The 27,707-nt window shown below is 50.6% G+C and overlaps 2 protein-coding genes across 6 annotated transcripts; both read left to right on the top strand.

Moving 5' to 3' along the window:
* Positions 1–1,154: 1,154 nt before the first annotated feature.
* Positions 1,155–7,648, top strand: LOC133371938 (uncharacterized). The gene is made up of 4 exons (XM_061599995.1): positions 1,155–1,275; positions 5,617–5,692; positions 5,787–5,854; positions 6,170–7,648. Exons 1-4 carry the CDS (start codon positions 1,238–1,240, stop codon positions 7,215–7,217), a joined length of 1,230 nt encoding a protein of 409 aa, XP_061455979.1. The 5' UTR covers positions 1,155–1,237; the 3' UTR covers positions 7,218–7,648.
* A 3,786-nt stretch (positions 7,649–11,434) lies between these two features.
* Positions 11,435–27,484, top strand: IL21R (interleukin 21 receptor). Of its 5 annotated transcripts, XM_061599407.1 has the most exons (9): positions 11,435–11,519; positions 16,706–16,803; positions 18,721–18,835; positions 19,876–20,063; positions 22,347–22,501; positions 23,641–23,821; positions 24,041–24,137; positions 24,547–24,631; positions 25,548–27,484. In XM_061599407.1, exons 2-9 carry the CDS (start codon positions 16,740–16,742, stop codon positions 26,409–26,411), a joined length of 1,749 nt encoding a protein of 582 aa, XP_061455391.1. In that variant the 5' UTR covers positions 11,435–11,519; positions 16,706–16,739; the 3' UTR covers positions 26,412–27,484. The 5 variants fall into 5 exon arrangements, with proteins under 5 accessions (XP_061455391.1, XP_061455390.1, XP_061455392.1 ...); XM_061599406.1 differs by lacking the exons at positions 11,435–11,519; positions 16,706–16,803 and adding an exon at positions 17,752–17,925; XM_061599408.1 differs by lacking the exons at positions 11,435–11,519; positions 16,706–16,803 and adding an exon at positions 18,074–18,154.
* Positions 27,485–27,707: the final 223 nt, after the last annotated feature.

Raw genomic sequence — 27,707 nt, 5'->3', positions numbered from 1 at the left:
GTTCCTACCTGCACGTGGCTACTGCCTGTCACTAGGCACCACCAGGGACCCCACCAGTCCGGACCGCTCTCTCTTATGGTTTCTCTCCCCGCTCTAGCACAGATCTCAACAGATCTCCCTGCTAGGCAACCACCAGTAACGTCCCAATACTAGTATTCCCAGAGACTCTGAATACTGGTATTGTTATTCTCTTCACCGCTGCCACCATTTGTTACAGTTCCCCTTCAGCCTTGGTCATTACCTTACCCTCCCTTCTGGTCTGTGAAACTCCAGCCAAGGATCAGGACTTTGGTAAACCAAATTAAGTATTTATTAAAGATAACAAAGCTAACAAGATTAACAAGATTTCTTCTTAAGGCACATAAGCATATGGTTTTACTCAATACTAATCCGAACTCCACCTCCCTCCTGGTAAACAACTCTCTAAACCCCACCAAGCAATCCACTCTTTCTCTTCTCCCCCCTATTCCACAATTCACCACCTCACATTCACCCAGATTTACCTGTCATCCTTTCATTTATACTGTCAGCCATTTTAAACATTCAGCCAATCATCAAGCATTCTATTGCCCATTCACTCCCCCTCCTCTTTCACTACTTACCATGTATACTCTAAACAACCAGCACTTAGCATATATACACTAATATATAGGAACATCACAGGCCCCTCTTACTGATAAGGAGGTGCCAAATTGCTGCAAGCTGATACAGCTGAGCTGTAAAATCGCCAGGTCACTGAGATGGGAAAATATACCAAAGGTTTAACCGTTTATGGTCAAGCTAACCAGGAAGATGATTAAGAGGAAAAAATCCCCCAGAAAGCTTTGGGAATAGCCATTTTATCTGTAGGCCCAAGTTAGATGAACAGGCTGGCATGACAATAACCATAACAAAATATACAAGGCGATGAATAAATTCCCTTTTCCCCAAAAAAACAAACCTCTAAAGAACAGAATAAAGAGAAATCCCAGAAATATTCGAAAGTTCTCTCCAGATGTGGGATTTTGGGTTCCCTTGTGAACTCAAGGTTCAGGGTATTGAGCCTGATCCTGCGCCCGCTGTGGGTGGGTGTCTGTCTGTCGGCAGTGCCCACATTGTGTCCTACTTTATTTCAGGAGATGTCAGTGCAAATTGTCTGCCTTCTGCTTATGTAACAGGAGCTGCTTCCTTTCTAGATTTTGGGTCAAGCCATGACAATGTGCTCTGGAATTCCATCCTTGGGCTGTGCCTGCTGATCATGGTCCTGGTCGTCATCTGCTACCTCTGCTTTGTGCGGTAGGTGGTCCATGCATTGCAAGGTTCTCCAGGGCTGCCCTTTGCCCTGAAAAACAATAAAGGAAAGGTTGCTTATCCTAGGACAGAGGTTCCCAAACTGTGGTCCATGGACCACCGGTGGTCCATGCGCTTCATTCATGGTTGAAGATGTGACATGGCACAGCAGTTGCATCAAATAGTCACATGGATCTTTGGTTGTATTTTTGTTGCTTCCTTTGTTGTATTTGTGTTTTATTGTACCACAATCTGAATTCTTTGGAAATAAAAGAAGCAATAAAAATACATTTCAAAATCACACAGGATCTAGCACCGGCATTACAGTTGCTACAGCAGGCAGAAAAACAATTCAGCGGTTCATCCAGACCTTCAGCAATTTTTAAGTAGTCGGGGGGGGGGGAGTTTGGAAACCTCTGTCCTAGGAGGATGCAAGCCAGAGTTCTTTGTGCCTCAGTTGCCCAGGCATGTTCCTGCAACCAGGGCAGGAAAGGAGAAGAAGAAAAGAGGGGTTTGTCCCTTCTGGAGGTTTTTTCACCCTGCCGTCTAGCCGCATAGTGTTTCCCAAGTAATTTGCAAAGGGGTTTTAGCTGTGTGTGGCTGCTGGTCATCTGGGTGGGTTGGTTCCAGGAGGTCTCCAAGGGGGGGCTGCAGTCACAGGTCTGAGGGTGGGGAGGCTCTGTTAGGAATGGTGGTCTTGGAAGCCAGTGCAGGGCAGGACCTCCTCAGGTGTGTCACTGCCTGGACCATAAGGGGCTGTTGGGTTCGTTTCAGAAGGGAACTGCCGGAGGGCTGCCCTGTCCACAGCTCGGCAACGGGTGGCCCTGGTCTGTGGCCCTGGCCCCACTTTGACTGCTCTTTGTGCTGGCCAGTGGCGTCACTAGGGGGGTGCGGGGGGTGCGGACCGCACCAGGTGACACCATCAGAGGGGTGTGACTCTCAGCTTTAATTTAAAAAAAAATTAAGTTTCTAGGTCGTCCGGTTCTCGAGATATACATAAAAACGTCAGCCGCACCCCAGTGGCGTCACTAGGGGGGTGCATGGGCTGTGGACCACACCAGGTGACACCATCAGAGGGGGGTGATTCTCAGCTTTAATTAAAAAAAAATTAAGTTTCTAGGTGGTCCGGTTCTCGAGATATACATAAAAATGTCAGCCGCCCCTGTTAAATCTTTTTTTAAACTACTGTATAGCACTTCGTAGCTTTAACCCCGCCCGTTCAGGATTGCAGCCAATCAGTGAAGTGTTTGTTTGACCTATGGCAGTGTCTAGTAAACCTCATTGCAAGGCCAGAAAATTGTGGTTCCCCCCCCCCGTTTATCTGAAAATCTCATAAATTGGGTAAGTATATACATTTCAGTTTTTTCCCCTCTTGTGTGTAGGAGTCAGATCCTGGGCAGTGTTTTCAAAACCTTCCCAATACTTGCATTTGTGGGGGTAAAAACATTGCTAATCTCATATCTCCAGAGTAAATCCCATTAAATTCAATAGGATTTACTTTTGAGTAGACATGGTTATGAATGTGCTGAAAATCAATGGACTTTGGAGTGAATGTAAAAAAGAATTGTGTTTGTGTTGTCTTTCTGTCCCTCCCTCCTCCAGTCCTATTTTAAAGCAAGTAGGCAGGGCTTACTTGGGTATTACAGTTTTTATTCTGTAGGAAACAAATACTGATTTTTTAAAAACGAATACTGATTTTTCTGCAATGACCAACTGGTTTGACAATAAACTATTATATGGGCTGTATGTATTTATACATCTGCAGTGTGTGTGTGTAGTCTTTCCAACAACCCTGTGAGGTAGGGTTGGAAAACAAGGCAGCTCACAACAAGAAATAATGCCATTTAAAATCCAATAATCATAAAGCAAGAATAAACAGATGGAAAACAGCCTAAAGAGGCATGATTCTGAATTTTGGGTTGGGTGAATGAAGTTTATTTATTTATTATTTGATTTATATCCCGCCCTTCCTCCCAGTAGGAGCCCAGGGCGGCAAACAAAAGCACTAAAAGCACTTTAAAACATCATAAAAACAGACTTTAAAATATATTAAAACATCTTTGAAAATATTTTTTAAAAGCTTTAAAAAAACATATTTTTTTAAAAAAGAAAAGGCTTAAAAACATATTAAAAAGCAATTCCAACACAGACTCAGACTGGGATAAGGTCTCAACTTAAACGAACAAGTTGAAAGAACAAGTTTGTTATCACTTGAGGCTGTAGTTCTCTGCACACTTCCCAGTTTGAGTAAGCCCCATTGAATACATTGGGACTTGCTTCTGAGTAAACAAACATCGGATTGCACTATAAATATATTTACAGATTGTGTAATTCATAAACATATTTGAGAGTCATGTTTATATAAATATTTCTTCATACTGTGTCCCAATAAGTATTTGATTTCACACTATGGTTGTAGATGATTTTTTCCTCTACATTTTAAGTGTGCCCTTCTCCATGGTTTCTCCATTGTTTTCATCCTGAGGGGAGGATAGGCTGAGAGATGGTGAGTAGCACATTTAAGGTCTCTTCACCTCCCCCCCCTTTTTATTTGTATTTATTTTATATTTCTCCAATATCTTCCCCGTTGTTTTTATGTATTTTAAATATTTTTAGATTAAATAAATAGGAAATCATAATTGTGAACCTCCCTAAAAGCAATTTACCTATCCTTATGTTTTGGCAAAGTGATGGTGTGAAGGCATGCTGGTAGAACAAGAGACCATGTTTGAGGCATGTTATAAGGTGTTTGAGGACTTTGTCACACATTACTTTTTGAGACCTGTAGATTCATGTTGGAAAGAACATGTGCACGTATTGAATGGTGGCTTGGGTGCTGTTTTTTCAGTCTACGCTGCATGTGTAGCGAAGGTGATACATCATCTGGCAGCTAGCTTCATAACGTGAGAGTGAAAAACATTTGGATCACCATTCACTTGTTTACTTTTCTCACTATTGAGACCACTTCATATATTACTTTTTCATACACAGAAATTTAATCTTTGTATAGGAAAAAGTATTTTGTAAAATATGAAGGACAGTGGCTGCCCAGTCATTATAACCACTGTACAAGATCTACTCAGCCACTGTAATTACCTTTTTGTTTTGAGTGCCCTTTTGTCTGGGTCTTGGTTCAGGTGTGTATCCAATTTTGATGTGCTTATGGAAGGGGTGTGCAAGTAGTGCCCCCCCAAGTGTGGAGGCTTGGACAAACATTGTGTTATGGAAAACCAAAGTCTGTGTGAAAGTACATATTTGGGAATGCCATCAGTGTAATCCTAAACACACTTAATAAATAATATTGAACTTGCACGTCACAAAATATATTACGGTCATGTCCATAAGCACCAGGAGGGTAGTCGCCCAGGGGATCTTAGTCCCTCTGCTTTTTTGGGAGCAGGGTCCCTATGTCTCCAAGCATCCTACAGTCAGCATGAAAAGGGAGTGTGTTAGTCACTGAGAAGAGTCTTCTAATAGGCTTCCTTGCCTTTTCTGCAGATTGGAGCCAATCAGAGTGAAAGGAGGTGAGTCAGCCACTGAGAAGACTCTTCTCAGTTGCTAACGCTCTCCACTTTCATGCTGATTGGCTCCTAGAGATGTTTGTTGTTGTGAGAGAATGCATTAACAAAGATCTCATTCTTAATCCAGGAGCAAAAAAGGGTGTATGTGGCTGTAACTATCATGAAGGGACCCTGCAGCTCTGAATTTTCTACTAGACAACTGATAAATACCTATGTAACTTTGTGTCTGGAGACTTATTATTAAGAATCACTTTCCATAATTGTAAGGAGGTGTGTCCACACGCATGCATCCCAGGCACCTAAATGAGGGGTGGGAGCAGCATAGTGACATTAGCAGGTGTCTTATTCCAGGGGTTCCCAAATCTTTCTTCTACATAAACCACTTGAAAATTGCTGAGGGTCTGAAAGTATCTGAAAATTTACTATGGGCATATGCAAGATAATTAACTCCCATTAGTAATAAGAGCAAGAATTTGAGCTGTGCGTATGATATTGTAATTTAAAGGTGTAATTTTAATTTTGCTAGTTGTTTATGTCACTACTATTGCCATTACATTCAGTGATATATGGGAATTACGATTTACGAGTAACATTAGTACAAAAAACATTACTAAGGATTCTGTATGGTCTGATACAGGAGGAGGTCCATGGGGGTGACACCATGAGTTACCGCACCAGGTGACACCAACCCTAGTGACGCCTCTGGTGCTGGCCCAGAGCACAGATCAATGTGTCCTCCCAAGTGTCGCTCAGCCGCAGAGAGAGCTGCTGTCCTGCCTCTCTGGGAGCTGAGAAGGACTGAAGAGGGACCCCTCTTGCTTTACAGGGTGAAGAGAAAATGGTGGGACCAAATCCCAAGCCCAGCCAAGAGCAAAGTGGCTGAAAACATGACTGTGAAACCGGTAGGAGACTTCTGGGGGGTGGGAGTCCCTTTGGGGTGCCCCTCGACGCCCTGAATACAGCTCTGACCTAAAACTGTGTTGTGCTTCTTTTCAGGTTTCCTTTGTGAGGAAGGTCTGCTCAGCTGTGGAAGGCAAGCAACATCTCCAGGACACACACAAACTGTACGTCTGCCAAAAAGCAGCACTCTCTCTCTCTCTCTCTCTCTCTCTCTCTCTCATCCAGACTGCAAAATGCCCAGGGTTATTTCTCAGGGTAGTCACTGCTACCCGTGGTTCTTTACAGTATATTGGAAGCAACACCCCCCCCAAAGAAAGAGTGACCTCTGACCCAAGGAGTGGCAATCTATAATAGATAATGGGGGAGAGGGAGGTAAGAGGTGGAAGTGCAGTTGGATGAGACTTGAGCTTTTGTTTTCCATCTCTCTTATCAACAACATGCAAATTAGTCACAGAGACTTTGTTTTCCTCCCCAAACAGGGACTCTCAGAGCAAAATTGATGTCACTTTCTGCAGCCAACCAACGAGGGGCAAAGTTCCTAAGAACAGCCCTGGAGGTAAACAGGAGGTGTTCCTCACACCGGAGGTCACTGTGGTCGAATATCCCGTCCTGATCTACAGGCATGAATCTGATGCCAAACCTGAGGCTCCGGAAGCAGAAGCGGATTGGGTCCCTCATGAAGACGCCGTGGCCAGGCTCTTCAGGGTCCTTCTCAGTGGTGAACTGAGCATGGGGGGCACCAGCATCCTAGAGCCTCTTGCACAAGAGGAGCAGTCCCCTACTGAGGGCCAAGCTCCGGAGCGCATGCCAAGTGCTGTTGGCTTATGGCAAGACGTGCCTCTGGGCAAGCCCCAAGGAAGTTTGGAGTCCTCTTCCGAATCTGGCTATCGCAGCTCCAGCACAGAGGCGGCCACTTCTTCCCGGGCAGCCAGTCCTGACCCTGAGCAGCTTCTTGGCCATGGCCTTTGCCCTTCTGCAGTGCAACCTTCTGTGCTGCTCTTGCCTCCTCACGAGTCAGACCATGCCTTTGCCACTGTCAGAATCGGCCCCCTGGAGGAGGGCAGCTCAGCAGTGCCCTCTGGCTACAAGTGCTTCAACAGCTTTGTGTCTGAGCCCTTGGCCAACTTCAGTCAGCTTTTACCCCCGCAGTGGGAGGGAAACCCAGAAGCCCCCCCCCAGAATGCCCCTGGGAAAGCAGACACCCTTCCTTGCCCAGTGGCCGCTCTCCTGTCTGGCTACCGATCCTTCAGCTCTGCTCTTCAGAGCAGCCCCAAATCACCCCAGGGCAGACGCAGCAGCAGCAGCCTCGACTTGCAATCCCCATATAAGCCCTTGCAGAGTTGTCAGGAGCAGCCCCCCACAAACAGCCCCTGTGGACAGAATCCTTTTTCACCCCGGCTGGGGGGCCCAGGAGATCCAGCCTGGCCAAGGGCACCCTGGGAGGCAGACCTTGGCATGCGAGAGAGCACCGCTGGTGGAGGCTTCAAGAGAGGCGCAGCCAGGGACAGAGGCCTTTTGTGCCCCTGAGACGCCACGTGGACAAGCTGTGGGTGCACATCTTTGCTGCCGGTTGTGAGTGTGCTTCGGCTCTCCTGCTGACAGGCTACGAGTCCAGCAACCAGACTGCTGCTGCTTGGGGGGGGGGGTTCTGCCCAGCCTTCCTTTCTAACACCATCCCTCCCCCCCCAGCAGCTTACTGCAGTTGCTGCTGCGTTGATGGCTTCCTCCTCCCCCACGCCCATGCAAGGGCCTCACCTAGAGCTGCTCCTACAGGTGGGGGACAAGGAGGCCTTGCAGCAGGCCCTCCGCCGTGCCCTGACAGGCATCAGATGAAAGTTGGGGGTGGGGGAGGCTGGAGAAAGGGACTTGGGCTGCTTGAGGGGGCGGTGGTGCAGGAAAGGGACGGACTGCCCATTGATTGAAAAACATTCTAGCATTAAATATTTGTATCCATATAATCAGGCCTTATTGCATTTATTCCACTGAAAGTAGCAGCATTCCCAAAAGGGAAGGTGGAAGGAGAGGAAGGGGGCTGGAGGTCACAGGCTGAGCTCGCCACTTGCTCCCCAGAGAGCCTGAGCCACTGCTGCCGCCGCCTGCCTGCTGGAGAAGAGAGGGGCACTCTCCTCCAGGCATCGCCCTGATGCAGAAAAAGGCCCAGGGAGGGGCTGGGCAGTGGGGCTCACCTGCTGCTTGCAGGCACCTGTCAAGGGCTACCCTGTAGAATTATTGGCTACTGAGAAAATGAGAAGCTTCCCGGGCAACTTAACCCCTAGCAAGAAAGGGCATTGCTAGATATTTAAAAGAATTTGGGTACAGGACAAATTTACATGACTGTGCATGTGCTGAAATGCATAGGTGCAGATTTAGACCAACTTCCAGACTCGCTGCCAGAGCTTATTGTGAACTCGTGGTGGCAGCAGGATTTCCTTGGCCCAGTAGCCACTGTGTGTGGATTGGGCCCCCTGCAAATTTCAATAAGAGTTCAGTTACCTGCTTGTCTAAGAGGTGTGGTACATCATGCATCTGCTCAGAATGCCCAAAAGGCAAGTCTGCTCCCCAGAGGTGACTGAAGAACTGTGTCAGTAGAAAGGAGGGGCATGATCTGAATTGGCAGCTGGAGTGCATGTTGTGAGCTGTATTTTATTTATTATTATTTATTATTTGATGTATATCCCGCCCTTCCTCCCAGTAGGAGCCCAGGGCGGCAAATTTTCGATGTGGGTTGAGGAGGGGCCACGTTGTGGGCCAGGAGCTGGCATGTGTGACGATGGGAGAGGGGGATATGCCCATCCCAAATGCTCCCCAACAGTACTGCAGGGAGGGAAAGGGGTCTGTGCTTGTAAAGGGGGGGGGAGATGCTCGGCCTCTCTCGTCTGTCTGAGGTGGAGCATTGCACAACAGGCCAGTGCCTTCTCCAGCTCCACCTTCCCCTCTCTTGGCCACAAGGGGGCAGTAGTCTTCCAAGGTCATCAAGTCCCATCAGCCCCCGGCTCCTATCTCAACCACAGATGGAGGACTCAGAACCACACCAGGCTGCTGGACCCAGGAACATTGCTGCCAGTTACTGGAAAGTGCCTGAGGGACACATGCTCTTGTGCTCAGGTCCTGCTTACAGGCTTCCCAAGGTCAACTGGTTGGCCACTGTGAGAACAGGATGCTGGACTGGATGGGCCACTGGTCTGTTCTAGCAGGCACATTCTATCTTGTCCTTGGCTAAATGCCAGAATGAGGACATCAGGTTGGTGTCCTTCTGGATACGATGACATGAATCAAGCCCAAACGTGCCACTCCCAGACGGGAGTTCCTTTCCTCCTCATTGTGTAGGTAGCCAGGCTTTGCTTGGCTGAGCAAATTGGACACCTCAGCACATACAATAATAATATACCATGTTTTCCACAAATACACATGTGCTCAAAGTGGTTCACACAAACAGTCTAAATGCTGTAGCACAACAACACATAATAAAAAGTATAATCATTACAACATTAAGAAAAATATATACATCAAAGTACAAATGAGCATAAAGCTGAACAACAAAGAGAGCTTTACTGTAAGAAACCTACTTTGCATGACGTTGAGAGGTGATTAATGACGGCCTCGTGGCCATCTGTGGGCAGATAACTGGTGCCAATGTGGGCTTTAAGTATCAGCCAACATCCCACACTTCTGCTACTTCCTCACCAGCCAGGCTCCTCGTAAGCACAGACAGGCTGAAGCGGCAGAGAGAGGACGTCACGGAGCGTGAAGGGTCAGCCCTAGAAGAGTGGTGGGCTGGGCCTCTTCCTTCATGCTTCAGCTATGCTAGCGCCACTCTAGAGTAGCTTATGCAGATGAGGTGCCATTGTCAGGATGCAGGGACCTCTCCTGTGGGCTGGTGCCTGAAGCATGCAGCTCTTTCTGGGTGCGTTGCAAGGCTGAAATTCTGCCCTTTGTTCTAGCCCCTCTCAGTGAGAGAGTGGGCCGTAACAAACCCACAGCCCAAAAAACAGGAACAGGATGTAATTAACTGGAAGATGGGTCTGGCTGAGAAAGGCACAGAACAGGCATTCGTTGTGCAGAGTACAAGAGCACAACCCTAAACATGTCTAGCAGCTAATTCAGTAGTATGGGGCCTTAGGAAGGGAGACTCATCTCTTCTTCTGGGCTTTTCTCAAATATTTATTTTAGTTTGTTTGTTTAACACGATTTATAGACCACTCCATTAAAAAAATCTAAGCAGTTTACATAAAATAGTATGAAATATTCATAAGTAGACAGCAATACAGTAAACAGACTTTAAAAAGACATAGATGTAATAAAATTATCAAGAATGTATAAAATCAACAGGGTTTAAGAAAAATTTATATTACAGTTACATGTCTGGGTTGGCTTGTTTAAACCAAAAAGGTTTTTTAGCAGGCTTCAAAAACAAAAAGTGTCTGATATGAATAGGCAGGAAATTCCAGATCATGGGTGTTGCTACCCCGAAAGAGCAACCCTCATAGCCCTCCTATGACTGTAAGAGGCAGAACCACGCCATGTTCCCTCCCCCCCCCCCCGTGGCCCATCACACCTCCTTCTGCTGGAGGGGAGTCTGCTGTACTCGTGGGTTATAAATCACACAGAAAGGGAGCAAGTACAGCAGACTCCTGTTGAAGCTCTTCACCCTCCAATGTATGGAGGGTAGGGATGGGTGAGCATTCTGATTTCAGTTCACATTTCAAGCAGAATTTATCAAATTCACAATTTCTGAAACAATATCAGAACCAAAACACAGCCATCCTTCAAAATTTGCATTTATCAGAATTTTGGGATGCAGTTCAGTTCACCAACTAAACAACATTTACAAAAATGCATATATTAGGGGAAAGTGTGCATAAAAACTAATACATGAGAGAAAATAACATGAAAAAGGCATGAAATTATGAGAAATGGCTTGCAAAATTGTGCCCCTTTGTCAAAGCTTGCCTACAAAAATGTGTTTATTGGAAGAAATTCACATTAAAATGGTGGAGAATTTCCATGAGGATTTAAAAAATAAATAAATCACTGATGGCTGCAGAAATGTAGAGAACTGAATTTAACATTGGAAAAATGAGAAACTGAGCTTAGTAAAACAGGCAGATCTTTCCATCCCTAGTGGAGGGTGACAGGACCAGACGCTGGAAGTTGAGGCCAGCAACTTGATCCTGCTCTCGCCCCAGTGCTTGCTTTTGTCCTTGGACCCCTGAAGAGGGCTTATATAGAAGAGGCACATGTAGCAAATTCTCTACTAGCTCTGGAGGGCCTTGGGTTGCAGATTACACAAAGATTAAACATTTCCACCATGTTACGTCTTGCTTCCTGCACTTTTTGAAATAAAAACCCGGCTTCTCTGACGCTCACTTCTTCTGCAGCTGGGGCCACCATTTTACCTGCAGCTTGCAGAAGAAATCTGGATTCTGTGTCTGACTTGGCTGAGTTTTTGTAAGGTGCCACACTGGCCACAGCACAGCTACTGGCAGCTCATTCGTTGGCACTGAGGAAGCGGGATTCCCGCAGTGGGGAAGTGGCATCCATCCTGCCAGTCTCTTTGCAGGGCCTTTGTGCCTACAGGATGCCGCTGTGCTCCCCCATCTGATGCAGAAGGAAGAGCTGCAGGGAAGGGAGCTGGCCATGGCCGCCTCGCACCGCCTGTCCTCCTCACCACATCCTCCTGCCTGTACAGTAATAGGGCAGTTGACGTCAAGTGCAGAGGCAAGGAGTCTGGTTATGACTCACCTCACCTCTTCCAGGCAACAAGCACAGGAGGCTGAGCGAGGATCTGCCAGTGGGTGACACGGCCAACTGAGCAGGAGGACAAGAGCGGTAAGCCGGACCTGGGCTGTGGGGAGGGGGCATTAGCGCCTGCACACCCTGAAGTGCTGGGAGGGGCACCAGGCATGTGGCTGAGTGCTTAGTCCTCATGAAGGGATCCGCTCCTGCTGCTGGGCCTTGCCCAAGAAGGGCTTGAAGGAGAGAGCCGTGGGTGCCATGCCTCTCCACCTCCTGCAGCCTCCCTTGGACGCACCCCTATCCTGGAATGGCCAGAGCCACAAAGGAGGAGGTGCCACCCACTCCTCAGCCCTGCTTGCCCCCACCCCGACAGAGGTTGGTGGCCCACTCTGGGACAGAAACAAGATTCCTGTTTCTCACCAGGGGGGCTATGGGGGCAGAGAGGAGCAGGCTGCATTTCCTGCCCAAGGATTGGGTTGCTGCGGGGTCCCGATGCAGATAGGGCAAGGGCTGGAAATTGCTGGTGAAGCAGGCGTCATGAGAAGCCACTCCGGGTGGCTTCTGTCTTCCCTGTATGCATTAAAAAAGTGTTTCTGTTTTAGCCAGCAAACTAAACCTGACACAGCATGGGGAGTTGTGTGAACAGGATTTTCTGCAGGTTTTAAGCAACATAGCAGCAGCTAAGGAAGATGTGGATCAGGACCACAGCGCCTAGGAAGGGGGATGTAACTCTTACACTATTTTCCTGGTCAGAACATAGGTAGAGCCCTGCTGGGTCAGATCAAATGCCAAAAGCTTTTCCTGGTGCCCAGCCGGATGACTATAGGAAGCCCCTGAGCAGGACACGAGCACAAGAGCACTCTTCCCCTGTTCATGATGGTAGCGCGCGCGCGCACACACACACACATGCACACACACACACACACACACAGTTGCTGTTGGAAGAATACGGCTACTCATACAAAAAAAAGATGTTTTTTCATATATTCTTTTCTCAGACATTTTTATTTTTTTCCAGTATTAAAAATTTTCCAGGTCTGGCCACCACTACTGAATTTAGTACTAACTGTGCTTTTCTTTATAATTCTGCATGAGTCATTTCTGAATATCTTGCCAAGCTGACATTCTAGCAGAGGTTACAAGTAAGCACATTAAAACAAAAAGCAACCTAACGATGCAGTCCTAGTAGAACCCCCTGAGAGGGGTTTATCCCCCAGTTTCAGGGCGAGCCTGTTAAACCACCAGTCTTTCTAGACAATTCATATTTTTAATAACAAGGTATTTAACTGTATATGGGTTCTTCTCTGTAATGTTCATGTGGTCTCAGTCAAGACCTTCAAACAATTTGGCTCTGTAGCCTTGTTATACTCAGCCAAATCTGGCACAGCAAAACCGTCACTGGAAATAGTGCAGTTCTCCTTGAGTTGGTTATTTTTGTTTTGTTTTATGAGGTTCTAAATCATTGTTTACTGATACTAAGTCCCAATAATAGTTTGTGCTTTTAGTGAATTATCTTCCTGTTTAAAAAACTATGTACCTCTCAAAGCCTTGTCAAGGTGTTCATTTTTATCCAGCGTGGTCTTGTAAAGTAAGAAATAGTTGACTAGTTTATTCATTTTATGTGTAATATTTATTCAGGTTCTGGTATGCCTTGAACAGAGGTCATTGTTTTGAAGAAAACAGCAGATAATTGCAGCCTGGTTGCTTTCTTGAACTGAAAAGAAAAACAGTAATTTTGCAATCCTATACATGCATCTAGGAGTAAGTCCAACGCAACTCACTGAGGCTTAGTTCTGAGTAGACACACCTAGTATTGCACTGTCAGTCATCCTTAAAGCCATCCATCATATGGGTGCAGCATTCTACTTCTAGAGGCTGCAAGATCTCTTTTTGGTCCACACAAGAAAACCCATTTACATTCTGGTTATTAAGGAAAACATCTTGAACAAACTTGGCAGCAAATCTGTTTTAATGTATGGTCATCATTATTAAGTATGTTGACATGCCACTTTCCCATTAAAATAATGCTTAAGCTATCCCACAGGACAAAAACACATTTAAACACAATCCATTTAAAACATTTCATAAATCATAACATAACCATATTAGCCAGCTAAGAAAATAACATTCAACCTATTAAAATTATTTAAACATGTATTTTTTTAAAAAAAATAGTATTCTCCATTAATACAGGCAATCACAACAATTCCACATTTAGCTAACAAATTTTTAACTAACCCCTATCACTTAAAATAGCAGCAGCATAAACTAAATATAAGGAAATCTTATAATGTATTGGATGAAATTTAGTTCAGTGTCCAAGAATCGAGAATCCCTTATTCCTGCCTGACAGAATTTTCAACAAAAATAGTCCCAGGAGGGAGAGCTGGGAATTCTTGTTACGTGAGAGTTTTTTGAGCACGAAGTGGATTCTCTGTTTCTTGCCTTCTTTCATCACCCATAAAATTGTTCAATCTGGTTGCCAACCAGCAGCATACTTGGGCCCCACTAGAGACTTGAGAAGAAATCGTCCCAAAGAGAAGGACCCTTCCATCAGAGACCCCTCCTCGATTCTTCATGCATTCCTCTTTTACCAATAGAATGGATCCACAATACCAGAAGAAATTTGCTACAGAAATATGATGAGAATCTGCTTTATTAAGGCATGTCTCCAAAATTTTCCATCCTTCTTCCTCAGTCTGACTACCAGGTGACAAAATTAACAACCCAAAGACCTTGGAGTGACATTTCCTTGGAGGTTCTGTGCTGCATCCTAGAGGATGCCCATTCTTGAAAGTCCTTCCACAAGTGCCTTCTGATGAACTAGTATCTTGTCCAAGTGAAAGTTCTCTGTACCACTAGAACCACAAGGAAGAGGAAGACGCCCATCTCAGCCAGCGGCTCACTTTTTCAGCTAGTGCGTAAGAACCATTTCATAAAATGGTGGTAGTCCCAATCCTGACACAGATAAAACAAAATGGGGCTACTTCAAACCTGGCAAGGGCCCCTGCCCCCTTTATTTAATTGCCACCAAGTCTTGAGGCACAGTTTCCCTAAATTTCCCTTACTGCAGGCCCCACTGCTCGCAGCCAAGGACTGAAACTCTAGAGTGGGAGGGGGCTTTGTGTGTGACCTTGTCCAACTCCCCCCCCCCCAGTGCAGGAGAACTAGACCACCCTCCCTGCCCCCAACAGGTGGCTTCCCAGCCTTTGCCTAAAGAACTCCATTGGCAGAGAACTGTCTAGGAGGTCCCTGGTTCCATTGTCGGAATCCTCTTACCATTAAGAGGTATCACCTAATGTTCAGCCAAAATCTGCCCTCCTGTGACTTAAGCCGGTGACAACTTGCTCTACCTTCTGAGGCAGCAGCAGAGACCAACCCTTTGCCCTCTTCTGGGTGACAGCCTTTCAGGTATTTGACAAGGGCTATCATCATGCCCCCCTGGGTCTTGTCTTTCCAAGGCTGAACCAATGTAGCCTAAAATTGAGTTAGCATTTTGCAGTCACATCACACAGCTGACTCACATTTGGCTTGAGATCAGCCATGGTCCTGAGATTAATTCACCTCTACTGTTGCAAAATGGGGTATTTTCTCAGTTTGAGCTCATTTTTCCATTCTGTCAAGGACACTTTGAATGTTCTTCTGAAGCGTTTGTTATCACTCAGGGCAAATTTGTCATCTGCAAATTTGAAAAAGATTCCCTCCATCTCTTCATCTAAGTCACAGACAGAAATGTTGAAAAGCACCAAGTCGAGGGCAGAGACCTGTAGGGTCCTACTCAGAACCTCCCTCCAGTTTAGTGAGGAGCCACGGAGGATCACTGATGATTTTAGTACAGGTTTCCAGTTGGGGGATTCACAGTGTTTTCATCTGGCCCACATTTAACTAGATGGCCGTCTTTTCCAAACTGCAACAATAGTTCAGCTACAATGTGTGCCACAAAGCCCCACGAGATGTCAGTGTGGCTTATGAGCAAAGCCAAGGAGGCAAGAGTGCTTTTCTTCAGCAAGTGGAACAAGAAACAAAGAATAAATGGGCAGTTCTTCTGTGGCGGTGCAGCCAGTGCCCTGAGCCTCCCTCTGAGGCTAGTCCTCCCTGGCTGGCTAGGGCCTGCTCAGCTTGCCACAGCTGCACAAGCCAGCCCCTTCCTTGTCCACAACTGCCAGCTGGGGGGCAACTGGGCTCCTTAGGACTATGCAGCTTGCCCACGGCTGCCCAGGTGGTAGGGCACGTCACCCCTGAGCCACTCCCTGTGGGGTGATCTTTAGCTGGCCCTTGACATGCAGGAGGCAGGAGCGTGGATTTGAACTCACAGACTCTGGACTCCCGGCCAGGCTGTCCTGCCCACTGTGCTATACCAGCTGTAACTTTCCAAGAACTTGTCAAATGGAGAAAAAAATAGTGTCGCTGCTCAAAAGTGCTCTGGGAAAAGGGGGTGCAGCAGAAGACGCACACACCTTTCCAAAGGAATGATGTGGAAATGGACTGCCTTCAAGTCGATCCCGACTTATGGCAACCCTATGAATGGGGTTTTCATGGTAAGCAGTATTCAGAGTGGGTTTACCATTGCCTTCCTCTGAGGCTGAGAGGCAGTGACTGGCCCAAGGTCACCCTGTGAGCTTTATGGCTGAGGGGGGATTCGAACCCGGGTCTCCCAGCTTTTTTCCTCCAGGAAGGGAACTTGGCGACCTGAGACTTCACAACGTAGAGGCAAATGCATTTTTTAGCCATTTCAGTGCTTCTTTCTCCACCCCGATCTTCAGACAGGTGTCTGCTTTAAAAAAAATAAAAATAAACCATGCACTCCCTTTAACTGTCCAACTTTCTTGTCTTTTTAAAAGGATGCCATAGTTTAAAAGCTACGGAGGGACTGGGGAGGCGGGAGATGGGTTGCCATGTATCAATAGCAGCCAGTCAGGGTAGAACAGCCAACTACGGCTGCTGAAGGACAGAGTAGCAGAGAATGGTCTGCCTGCCTGCCTTGCTGTGAGGGCACTTTCACAGCTCAGAGTCCGTCCGTGTGCGCAACCTGAGTGAACGCGGATGAACACCTTTAGGAAAAGGGTCCATACACAACCATCTAAAAACAAAGCCAGCAAACCTAACGGCAATTAGAAAAAGCTCTTGAGCTCGCAGAGTGGCTGGACTTGACGATTTGGGCTCCAGGTGCCCCCGCCTGAAAGAGTTTCTGGGGTCCCTCCCTGGAATCCCACCACAAATGCCTCGCTGTTCTTGACAGCAGCACACACCAAGCCAAGGCACCCTGATTTGTCTTGCAGGGAAGCTGCCAGGACTGCACGAGGAGGAGGAGGGATGCTGGGAGGCCAGGCTTGGCAGCTGTGGTGGCCAGCACTGCCACTGCTTGTACTTCAGCAGGGTAAGTCCTGTCATTTTTCTGCATGATCTCCTTCCTGCAGGCTTCACAGGCACATCCAGGTAAGGTGGTGCCAGGAGTCAGTTGCAGCCACATTCTGTTCTGTGTTGCAAGCAAGGGTGTGTCTTCTGGGGTCGTGGGGGTCATAGATCCCTTGCTTTTTGGGAACAGTCCCAGCCAGGTCCCTACACGTGAGCCAATCAACATGAAGGCGGAGTGTGTGGGCCCCTGAAAAGAGCCCTTGTCCTTTTACGCTCATTGGAGTCAATCAGAGTGAAAGCAGGTGAGTCAGACACTGAGAAGACTCTTCTCAGCAACTAACATACAGCCTCCCCTTCCATGCTGATTGGTCCTAGAGACATCTGTGGTAATGGAGTGCGGACTCTGGTTTTTTTAAATTGTTTTTAAATGTGTATATTTGTATATTTGTTTTTAATGTTTTTAATTGTTGTAAACCACTCAGAGCTTCGGCTAGGGGGCGGTATACAAATGTAATTATTATTATTAATAATAATAAGAGAGAGAGAGGAGGTAAAGTGGGAAAGGGGCTTCCCTGTGCAGGGGCATGGTGTGACCATCACGAGGGCACCCTGCACTTCTGAATTTGCCACTGCAATACTGGTTGCAAGCCTCCCACCCCCCTCTGTCTGATCACACAGCTCCATTTCCAGTAGAACAGAGCAGCTGAGCTTGTCAGGTCTATTCAGGAGTGGGGGTCCACAAGGGCAGGTGGGGCACTGCCCTCCAACCTCAGCTTGCCCTCTGACAGTCCCTGCCTGCTGCCTCCTTGCTTACAACCAGCCCAGGGCTATTGCTGCCTGCAGCTGTGTCCTTGGTCTTATCCTGTTGCCCTTGTGGAATTCAGCCGGGAGGCAGGGGCAGCTAGAGTTACTTGGCTCCGCCTGCTGTTGGACTCCCTGCCTTCCGCCCCGCCAATCCTACTGGGCACCGGCCACCCCGGGCCTACTCAGTAGATGCACAGAGCCTTTCGGCCCAGCGCAAGTGAGGGGGGGGCACAGCATGAGAGTGAAACGCATGGCGCAAGACCAGCTGCTCACAGCAGAAACTGCTATAAAACGCAAGGAAGAGCTCCCTTGACTCGGCTTCCGGGCGTCGCAGTCCAAGGTGCCCTGTAACTTGCCAGACCCCTCGCCCTCTTCTGCGCCAGAATTTCACACACACACACACACCCGTATAGTCTCCTCCTCCTACGCAGGCCACCCCCCATTTTATCACCCCCTTTCTCCTCTGCCCTTGGATTCTCCACCAACCCCCTCCCCCAGTCCACAAGGCACCAGGCAGGCCCTCCTTGTGGGCTGAGACAGGAGGAATCTACGCAGGGTTAGCCCTAGCAGTAAGCCCCAAAGATGACCAAACACCCAGAGGCGGGGGTGGGCAGACCAGCTGGTGGCTCTGGCCTGGGAGGCTTTTAATCCTGCGCCTTCAGCGCGCCACCCCAAGCACTGCTGTAGGCCATCTAGGCTGCCCGAGAATTAAGTTGGGCTCCCAGCACCCACCTCCACGAAGGGACCGTCGGTTTCTTGGGGGAGGGAATGGACTCACTGTGTCTCTCCCACCCACCTGGGCCCACATCCTCTGCTCTGCCTCATGGGATCTTGCCATGGGCAGCCCCTCTGGTGTTCCAGGTCACCCTCCGGAGAGGGTTCCTCCAGCGAGGGTGGGATGGGGGGAGATAGCTGCGGACCAGGAGCCCAGATTTGGCGGGGTGGGGGTGCTTCTCTTCAGGAGAGAGGGTTAGGTCTGCCCCCTCTCGGCCCTCCTGCTCAGATCAGAACCAGGGCTCTTGGCAGTTGCTGAAGTGGGGAGGGCTGAAGAGGGGAGCTCATCAAGGATCTCTGCCCCTTGGGCAGCCGCAGCCTGACACGGCTTTGATTTCTCTCCTCTCCTGATTCTCTGCAGCCTCCGCTTGTATGAACCTTACCTGTTTTGCTGACTACATCCAGACCCTGACCTGCACGTGGGGAAGTGACCTCCATGCCTCCAGCAGAGCTCTGTACAATATCACAGCAAGGTGGTAGGTCTGAGGAGGAGTGTCTCCGATGCCTTTGGGAACGTGGGGCTGCCCTTGTTGAGAGGGCGGGGGGGGGCAGGATATCCTCTGCACCCAGGCCCTGCTGTGCTTGGAAGGGGGCAGCAGATGATCTCGGCCGGATGGGCCCTCCTCGGCCAGCCCATGGGGCTTGTAGGCACTTGTGTGTGGACCAGTGGCAGCTAGTCCCTGAGGGGGAGTGGGGCACTGCCCCACCAATGTTCGCCCTCAGCCAGCCCTCGCCTACCTGCCTTCCTCCTTACAACCAGTCCAGGGGCGGCACGGCCTGTGGCCACTTCCGCCTCCTTGTAGAACTCAGCAGGGAGGAGGAGGAAAGTAGCCTTAATTGCGCCTGCCGGTCACTGGCTCTGGTGCTTCCTGCCCTGCCAGCCCAATGGGCACCAGCCAGCCACTAACTGTGTAGGCATATACAATGAGTGGGTTTGGCTATGGCTGAAGTTGCTTTCTGTGTGCCGCCAGGCAACGGCTCCTTAGCCATGCTTGTGCCATGATGATACGGCCCTGCTGCATGCAGAAGCGATGGGATGTGCTCTCCTCAGTTGCCAGGATAGAAGCCACTCTTGCAGCTGAGCCACAGGACTGCTTTCCATTGCCCCCACCCACCTCAGCTCGCCTCCATCATGACTTTCCTCCAAGTCCTCCACCTATGGAATGGATCGATCAGGACAGACTGGATTTCAAGTGGGAAGGCGGGGGGGGGGCTGCCAAGGCATCCCTTCCATCCAGCAGTGTCATCCCACCCAAAAGAATCCCCACCAGGGAATGTTATCTTTATATGGCAAACAGGCAGCTGGTTGGCTTTGCCTCTGGCCCACAGAATGGGTGGAAGATGTGACCCTTGAGGGTCTCCAGAGGCCACGCAGACCGTTTCAGGCAGGACCCACTTGACCAGTGGGTCAAGCTCTCTGGAACCTTTCTGGGGTTCCCTCCTTGCCCACAGAGAGGTCTTGGTTGCTGCCCAGTGATTGCCCCACACTGAGGAGGGATGTCTTTGACTTTTTAAGGAACTGTGGCGAAGGAGGCAGCTGCCCCCTCCTGCCTGCCCCCTCCAGGAATGGCACCCATTTGCAATATGCCTGCTTTGCAGAGCAGCACCTCTGCTTTGGCAACAACTTCTTTGACGTGGAGATAACAAAACGGGTGAATGAGTCACTCCTGGTATGCAGTAAGAACTTTGTCTTCCAAGAAAACAGTAAGTATGAGCAGGGAGTGAGTGGGCCCCAAAGCACCAAGGGGAGGTCTATGAGAGTATCTGTGCCACTCTGGAGTGAGAGAGTGGCAAGGAGTTCACACACACCAGTGTCAGAAGCCAGCGGTGTGTGCAATGCGGGGAAAGGTTTGCAGCTGCAGGTTTCAAAACCTCTTCCTCCTTTAGAAAAGTGGGTGGATAGGTGGGGGACCCCAAGGGGACCTAAAAGGTGCAGCCAGAGTGTGGCTGGCTTGGCATCACCCCTTACCTGGACAGGTTTTCTCAGGGAGCATCTTTGGGGGGGGGGTTGGTGGTCTATGCACACATCCCGGTCTTTCTGCATCCACATGCTGTAAGAGCTGCCCTGAGCAGCAATTAGATTTGGGGGAGGGTTACCCAGGTTTGGTTTCCCTTGGAAAGAGAGGCCACTTTGGGGTCTGTGGCATTTTTGTGATATTTGGGGGTTATCGTTATCATCATCATTGTTACTTATCCCAGGCTATGGTCTGAAGGCACAAGGCCAGCAGGGTCAGGTCTGATCAGTGCCTGGATGGGAGACCACCTGGGAACCATATGAAAGCCGCCTTGGGTTTCGTGAAAAGAAAGGCGGGGTATAAATGTAATAAATAAATAAATTGTTTGATTTTTTCACCAAAAAGAAACACAATGTGACTTACAATGTTAAAAACAGATATAAAAACAAAGAATAAAAAATCCTAAAATACGCACAAAATAAATAAAAACAAGCTCCAGCTCTTCCCCACCTGACTAAATCCCAACAGAAAATTAAATTCCAAAGGCCTGGGTGAATAAAAATGTTTTCACCTGGTGCCTAAAAACAGGCAATGATGGCAGCAGGTTGAAGGCAATCCGCTCGAGCCCAGATAGCCAGGGGGATGCCAGCAGCTGTTTCTGCTGCCCTTTGTCTGCGCGCCAGAGAGGCAGTCAGCAGCCCCAGGTGCTTTCCTCTTACAGCTTGGCACCCTCTCCCGGGCCCAGTTCTCTCTCTGGTTTACCACCCCATTCATTCATTCATTCATTCATTCATTCATATCCAAGAAGTTTGAGGCAGCATACATGGTGCCCCCATTTTATCCTCACGACAACTCTGTGAGGTAGGTCAAGCTGTGACTGGCCCAGGATCACCTAGTGAACGTCATGGCTGAGTGGGGATTTGAACTGGGCTTCCCAGCCTTTGACCAGGCCTAGTTTAACCACTGCACCACACTGCCTCTCTAGCACACCCCAGCTCACACATCCTCCTAGCTGGGAAAGGCGTGTGAACTTCCAGGGGCCTCTTCCTCTGAGAAAACACGGACCAGACATCTTGAGCAATTAGCCAGCAATCTCTCTAACAAAAAGAAACACGGTATGGGCAGGAATGCCCACACGTCACCACATTCTGAAAACCAGCGAGAAGACAACCAATTGCCTGCCAATCAAGCTTCAAAATCCGGGGGGGGGATTTAGAATCAATTTAAGAGCCTTTTCTTTAAAATGCCCCCTGAGAGAGGAAGAGGAGAGGTTTCGGTGCAGCCAGGGGCAAAGGGGGGGCATGTATAGCCTCCTTGGGAGGCCGTTCTGCTCCACAACCTGCAGGGAAGGCACCACCAATAAAAGTCTCCCTCACACATGCCCACTGCAGAGGTGTAGTTGTCCAAGGACTCAGGGGGGTCTTAGGCCCCCTACTTTTTTGAGAGCAGGGTCCCAATGTCTCCAACCTCCTATGAGCCAATCAGCATGAGAGTTTGTTAGCCACTAAGAAGAGTTCTAATACGCTTCCTTGTCCTTTCCTACAGTTTGGAGCCAATCAGAGTGAAAGGAGGTTAGTCAGCCACTAAGAAGACTCTTCTCAGTAGCTAACACTCTCCCCTTTCATGCTTATTGGCTCCTAGGGATGTCTGTTGCTGTGGGAGAAGGCATTAACAAGGATCTCATTTTGAACCCTGCAGCAAAAAAGGGTGGTGGTGGCTGTGAAGGGACCCTGCACTTCTGAGTTTGCCACTACACTACTGCCCACTGCACTCCCAGTGGGGTGGTGGTGGGGAGCAGACAGAGAGACGGGGCTGCTCCTCAGAAGCCAAGGGCCCGGGCCCAGGGAGGTTTCATGGAAGGTGACTCCCTGTGCCTCTCCTGGGAGGGGTCTTGCTCCACTTTCGGCTTCCACACTGCAGGGCCTTTCCCTGGGCTGGGGCAGTCTGTGCCAGGGTGGCCAAGTCCCTTGGACTGTGGGCGTGAGGGGCTCTGGGGCAGTGGCTTGATCCTGACATGTGGCTCCTTCCCTAGTAAAGCCACATCCACCTTTCCACCTGATGACTGCTGCATCCCCCACTGGCTACAACATCTCCTGGGAGACCAAGTACCAGCACCAAGAATACAACTACTTGAATGGAAAGCTGCAGTACCAGTTGCGGTACAGGCAAAGGGGCCACCCCTGGCAGGTAGGCCGGAATGGAGGGGCAGAGAGGCAGGTTGGAGGGGGCAGAGTGCTCTGTGCTGCTCAAGGGCCACGGAGAAATGGGGGAGAGGGAAAGGGTCCCACGGGGCCAGAGCACACCCACCCGCCGGCCCTTCTCTCTCTCGGTGAGCTGGACAGAGCAGGGCTGCTCTCCTCTGCCCCGTGTGGCCTTTTGCTGCTCCTTGCTGCCCCCCACCCTACAAGGCCATTCCAATCCAAGGAGGCTTCACAGGGAAATGCCTCATCAGTCCCTTGGAAGAGAGGAGGCCTACAGGTGGGGGGCTGATCCCAGAGGCCTCGCCACACTCCTTTGGGCTCACTTGTTAATGGGGAGGGGGAGACCTAGAACATCCATTTGTCCTTGTGGGGGGCAGGCAGGTGGCCAGAGCTCCGCACTGATTGGTGGGGGCAATGGAGAAGAGCAGAGCATGTTTGGCTGGGAATGAGATCCAGCAGCGCCTTGTCCACAGCTGGTCTGGGGCCTTCACTTGGTCCCAGGAGGGCTGAAGCTGCCCACGACAGCCTTTGCAATGTTTGGGGTGCACATGTGGCTCCTGCTTGGGTAGCCACAGAGGACTCCAGTCAGTCCCAGGCTGGTCCTGGGAGGCACTGGCGTATTTGTCACGTGAGCTCCATTTGCAGCAGCGGCAGGCAGAAAAGCTGCTGGGAGGGCCAAACCAGCCCCTCCCTTGCCCCCCTGTCTGTGTGTATGTGCCACAGGCATTCCAGAGCCCGGCCCTCCTCAACCTGGAGCCCTCCAGATATCACTGGATTACACCTCCCATCGTCCCTGACCATTGGTCCTGCTGGCTCCTGGGGCTCAGGGGGACTGGAGACAGGCAGGAGAAAGGGGGGGAGTCTGGCTGGAGCCTGGAGGAGTCTGCACTTGAGAGCAGAGGCGGGATGGGAAGGCCTGCCAAAATCTGGATTGTGCTGGATTTTCTGACCCCATTGCCGCCTGCCGGGGTGATCGCCATTTGCCGGGTCAAGCCAATAATGGCTGGCCATCCTGAGGCTGGGTGCACAAGCGGAAGCTCTGGGGGAATCCTCTGAACCACCGTGGAGGGGGGGTGGGGGACATTTCCCAGCACTCCTCCCAGCCACTGGGATTCCCTCCTCCAGGGACAGCGGCAGAAGCTTCTTCTGCAGGACGCACAGACCACGTGGCTGTTGCCCCGGGAGTTTGAGGGAGATGCGGAGTATGCGCTGCAGGTGCGAGCCAGGCCCAGGGAAGACTCCTCATACCGGGGTGCGTGGAGCGACTGGAGCCCCGAGGCTGCCTTGAGGACTCTGCCGCGCAAGGGTGAGTCCGCAGCCCCCGCAGAGCGATTGCCGTGCCGCTCCGGCCCCTGTGTTGGGACAAGAAGTCCGCAGCGGGGTGGGGTCAGGGATGGGGCCATCCCGGCCGGGCGAGGGCCCTGGCCAGGTCCCGGAGAAGCCCTCCTGGTGGCTGAGCCCCAGGGCAGCCCGCGGGGCAGCCTCCATCAAGGTGCCTGGCGGACCGTCTCCCTTTCCTCTTCAGCCTCGGGGGCCGGAGGAGTGGCCGGGTGGCTGGTGCTGCTGCTGCTGGTGCTGGGTCTGTCTGCCGTGCTCGTGGCCTCGCTGGGCAGGCCCCGGAGGTAAGTGTGGGAGCCGGTGCAGGAGGAGCGGGCAGCGCCCGGGCACATGCAGGCCTGTCTGGACTGGCGGGGCTGCTGTAAGAGAGAGGGATGGGATGGGGCCCGAAGAATCTTCCTCTCCCAAGACCTGCCCGGATGAGCCCCGCGTGACCAGGGGCAGCGCCGGGCCAGGGCACCTCCCGCCTGCAGCCGCCCCTTCTGCTCCCTCTCCGAGCGAGCTGGTCCATAGACCGCCTGCTTGGAGCTTCTTGGGCTGTGCAGGGGATGGCTGGGTTCCCTGGAGGGTGTTTGGGGGGAAGGACGCCACCCAGCAGCCGGGGATGGGCATCCCCAAGGTCATGCTTCTAGGAGGTGGGGGCAGGTCTGCTCATGCCCCCAAAGGCCCCTGGCGCTCTGCTCCCTCTTGCAGGTTGTGGAAGAAACTGGAGGCATTCGTCCCCAGCCCCGCTCCCTTTTTCCAGCCCCTCTACCTGAGCCACAACGGAGACTTCAAGGTACCAGCAGGGCAAGCTCTGCCCACAAGCCAGAGGTGGAAGGGAGCAAGGCGATCTGCATCAGGGGTGGGGCGCCTTTAGCCCACCAAGTGTTGCTGAACGACAGCTCCCATCAACCCCTGCAGCAAGCACGTGCAATGGCCAGGGACAATGATGGGAGCCGCAGGTCAGCAACGCCCGGAGGGCCAAAGGCTCCGCACACCTTTGGCTCTCCAGGGAGTGCTGTGAAGGCGGCTGCAGCTGCGGGGCAGGCATTGCTGAAAGGACCTGCCGTCTCTGGAGGCAGGAGTCCCAGGGAGAAGGGAGCTGGGTGTTTAGAAGGAGGCAAGGGGGAGTCCTGCCTCAGATGCCAGGAACATTGAGGCAAGGTGGGATGGGGGCTGTTGGAAGGCAGGTAGGCAGAGAGCGAGAGGGAAGCCTGCCTAATAATCTGGGGAGACGTCTGGGGGAGGGAAGGGTCTCCTCATGACAACAGGCAAATGGAAGGCTTCCTTTAAGCCCACCCTGCCTCTGCTGGGGCACTGCCTACATCACTCTCACCCAAATTCCCATCACCATGATTTAAGATCCTATCTGAAAAAAGCAAACTCCAGGCAGAGTCCTGTGGAAAGAGTGACACATTTACAGTGAGTGGCATAGGCGAACACCAGATGTGTGTGTGTGTTGGGGGCAGGCTCTTCTTCAGACAGACAAATTCCAGGAGAAGAGAGATGCACCTGACAAAGTGGGCTTTCAAATTTGCAATAAATCTGATAGTCTTTATAGTGTCTGGAAAGAGCTCTTTGTTGTATTGACAAGGCCTGACTAATAAGGTCCCCTTCTGCAAGCTGCCCCTCTGCTCTCTCAGTGGAGATGCCAGCTATTTCTCTGTCCCCTGCAACCTGACTGATCCCCCCCCCTTTCTCTCTCTGCGCAGAAGTGGGTGGGCAGCTCCTCCTGCTCTGGGCCAACACTGGATGCCTTTGAGTGGAGCACAGCCCTGCTGGAAGTGTTTGGCATCAGTCACAAGCACCTTCCCTCAAGCCCTGCCAAGGGGGAGCAGAGCGATGGCCAGGAGGCTTTGCCGGCAACTTCCACTTCCCAACTGCCTGGTGGCAGCCAGGACCCCACCCAAGAGCAGGCCTATGGCCATCTCTCCATTGAGACGGTCACAGTGGCCGGTGATGAATTTGCCACCTGCTGCTGCCCACGGTGCAACAGCGGTGCCAGAATATGCTGTGCTCTGGAGCAGCAGGAGGAGGAAAGCGAGAGAGATGCCTATCGTGGCATACACTTTTATGTCGGCGGCAGCAGTGGCCAGATCTCCAGGGATGTGCTTCCACCGTCACAGGGAAAGCCTTTTCCTTCTGCCTCAGGGTCCTGGCCAGGAGGAGACACCCTCCTCGACACTCTCCCTGCTGTCTTCCCACAAGCTGGAGGCTCCCTGGGCAGAAAATCTAGGGACGGTGCAGAATCCTTTGGCCTCCAGCCTTTGGAGCCCTGGGGCTTGGAAGGCCTCTCCTCTCTGGAGGAGGACTTGTGTTCCTATGGCGGCCTGCTCTCTCCTGACTTGGATGCTGACAGTGACCTCGCAAGTGGCCTGGATCTGGATACCATGGACAGTGGTTTTGCAGACTGTGACTGTGGAAGCCCCGTGGACTGTGAGTTTAACCAAAGGAGGCACTCGGGCTGTGGTTCCGAAGAGCCCATTGCTGTCAAAAGTGAAGGAAAAAGGGAAGCCTTCCTCCCCAGCTATGTCAAGCATTGGGTCTCCTGCCAGAGCAGAGCTCAGCCAAGTTAAAGTCTGGGGGGGGGAGAGGCAGGGCTTGAGCACACTCTGTCCCCCCCCCATGCCTGGCTTGGAATCTCTGCTACCTCCTGCCCAGCAACCAGGGAGACTTCCTTTGCTGCCCCTTCCTGGTTGGCATTTACTTCCAGGAAATCTCCATTTCCTCCTCAGCAAAGTTTTCTTTCTACTTGAGGAAGTTCATCTTTTTAGAAAGAGGCTGTGAACTCTTAGAATGAATGAATCCCTCTGAGAAGGGGGGAGGGTCAGCCACAGAATAGCACTTCAGTGCCAGGCTTCAGGGTGTTAGGTAAATGTGTATATTTTAGCAGAGATCGTCAGCAGTCTGAGCTGTGTGTGTGCCCGTGTGTGCGTTTACCTAAGTGGCGGGCTTTTACCCTGCATTGGGATCACTGAGACTTAAGACTTAGAAAAATAAGAAAAGCTGCTTTATTTATAGAAATACATAGGAAAGGTGTACCTAGTCCTAACTAACTAAGTTGGAGGCGCAACACCCAGGTTTGGGAGTTGCCCTCATGGCTCAGGAGGGAGAGAGCAGAGACAAAGGTGTCTCCTCTCTCTCAGACAGTCAAAGAAGAGAAGAGAGGAAAGGGTGGAAGGAGGCAGGGCAGAGAAGCTTCCCTTAGGAGGTATCAGTCTAGCGACGGAAGGAAGTGAGTCAGAGCATCAAAGGTAAAGGTAGTCAAGACTAGCCATCTGGAGGACCCTCACTCTATCTCCCTTCTGGAACATAAACAAAGGAACAAAACAGGAGTTGCTCTTGCCCCACTTCCCTCACAGGGGTGTGGGTCAGGTTTGATATGCACCATGGTGAGGAGAAAAACCATGTCCTTAAAGGTTGCACCAGAGGGACAGCCCTGAAGAGCAGGACTTTGTGCTATTACTGCTGCAGCAGCAGTTCTACGGGAAGCTACACTGCGCCGTCCCTCATAGCCTTCAGCTCAGCACACCAGCCCCCCTCCCTCTTTCCTTACCCTTTCCCCTCTGTTTAGACCGTGGGCCTTGGGCAGGGCCCTGTTGTGGCTGTGGTTTTGGTAAAGTGCTTAATAAATAAGGTACTGTTGTAGCGGGTTGTGTTCTGGAGTGTGATTGGGTGGAAGGGGGCAACCCCCTGGGGGAGGGAGCCTCTCCCAGAGGGGGGGCTGGAAGCTGAAGAGCAGCAGCCAAGGTGGGAGGTGGGTGGCGTTAGCGGGTGTGGAAATTTGTTTAATTTATGAATCATTTCCACTAACCCATGCCAAAGTGATTTGACAATGAAAACAAAGAAACCCATTTCAAATCTAATACAGA

Source organism: Rhineura floridana, chromosome 17 (genome assembly GCF_030035675.1).
Source record: "Rhineura floridana isolate rRhiFlo1 chromosome 17, rRhiFlo1.hap2, whole genome shotgun sequence".
NCBI lineage: Eukaryota > Metazoa > Chordata > Lepidosauria > Squamata > Rhineuridae > Rhineura > Rhineura floridana.
The sequence above is the reverse complement of the archived record's forward strand: the minus strand, read 5'-3'. Positions and strand labels throughout refer to the sequence as shown.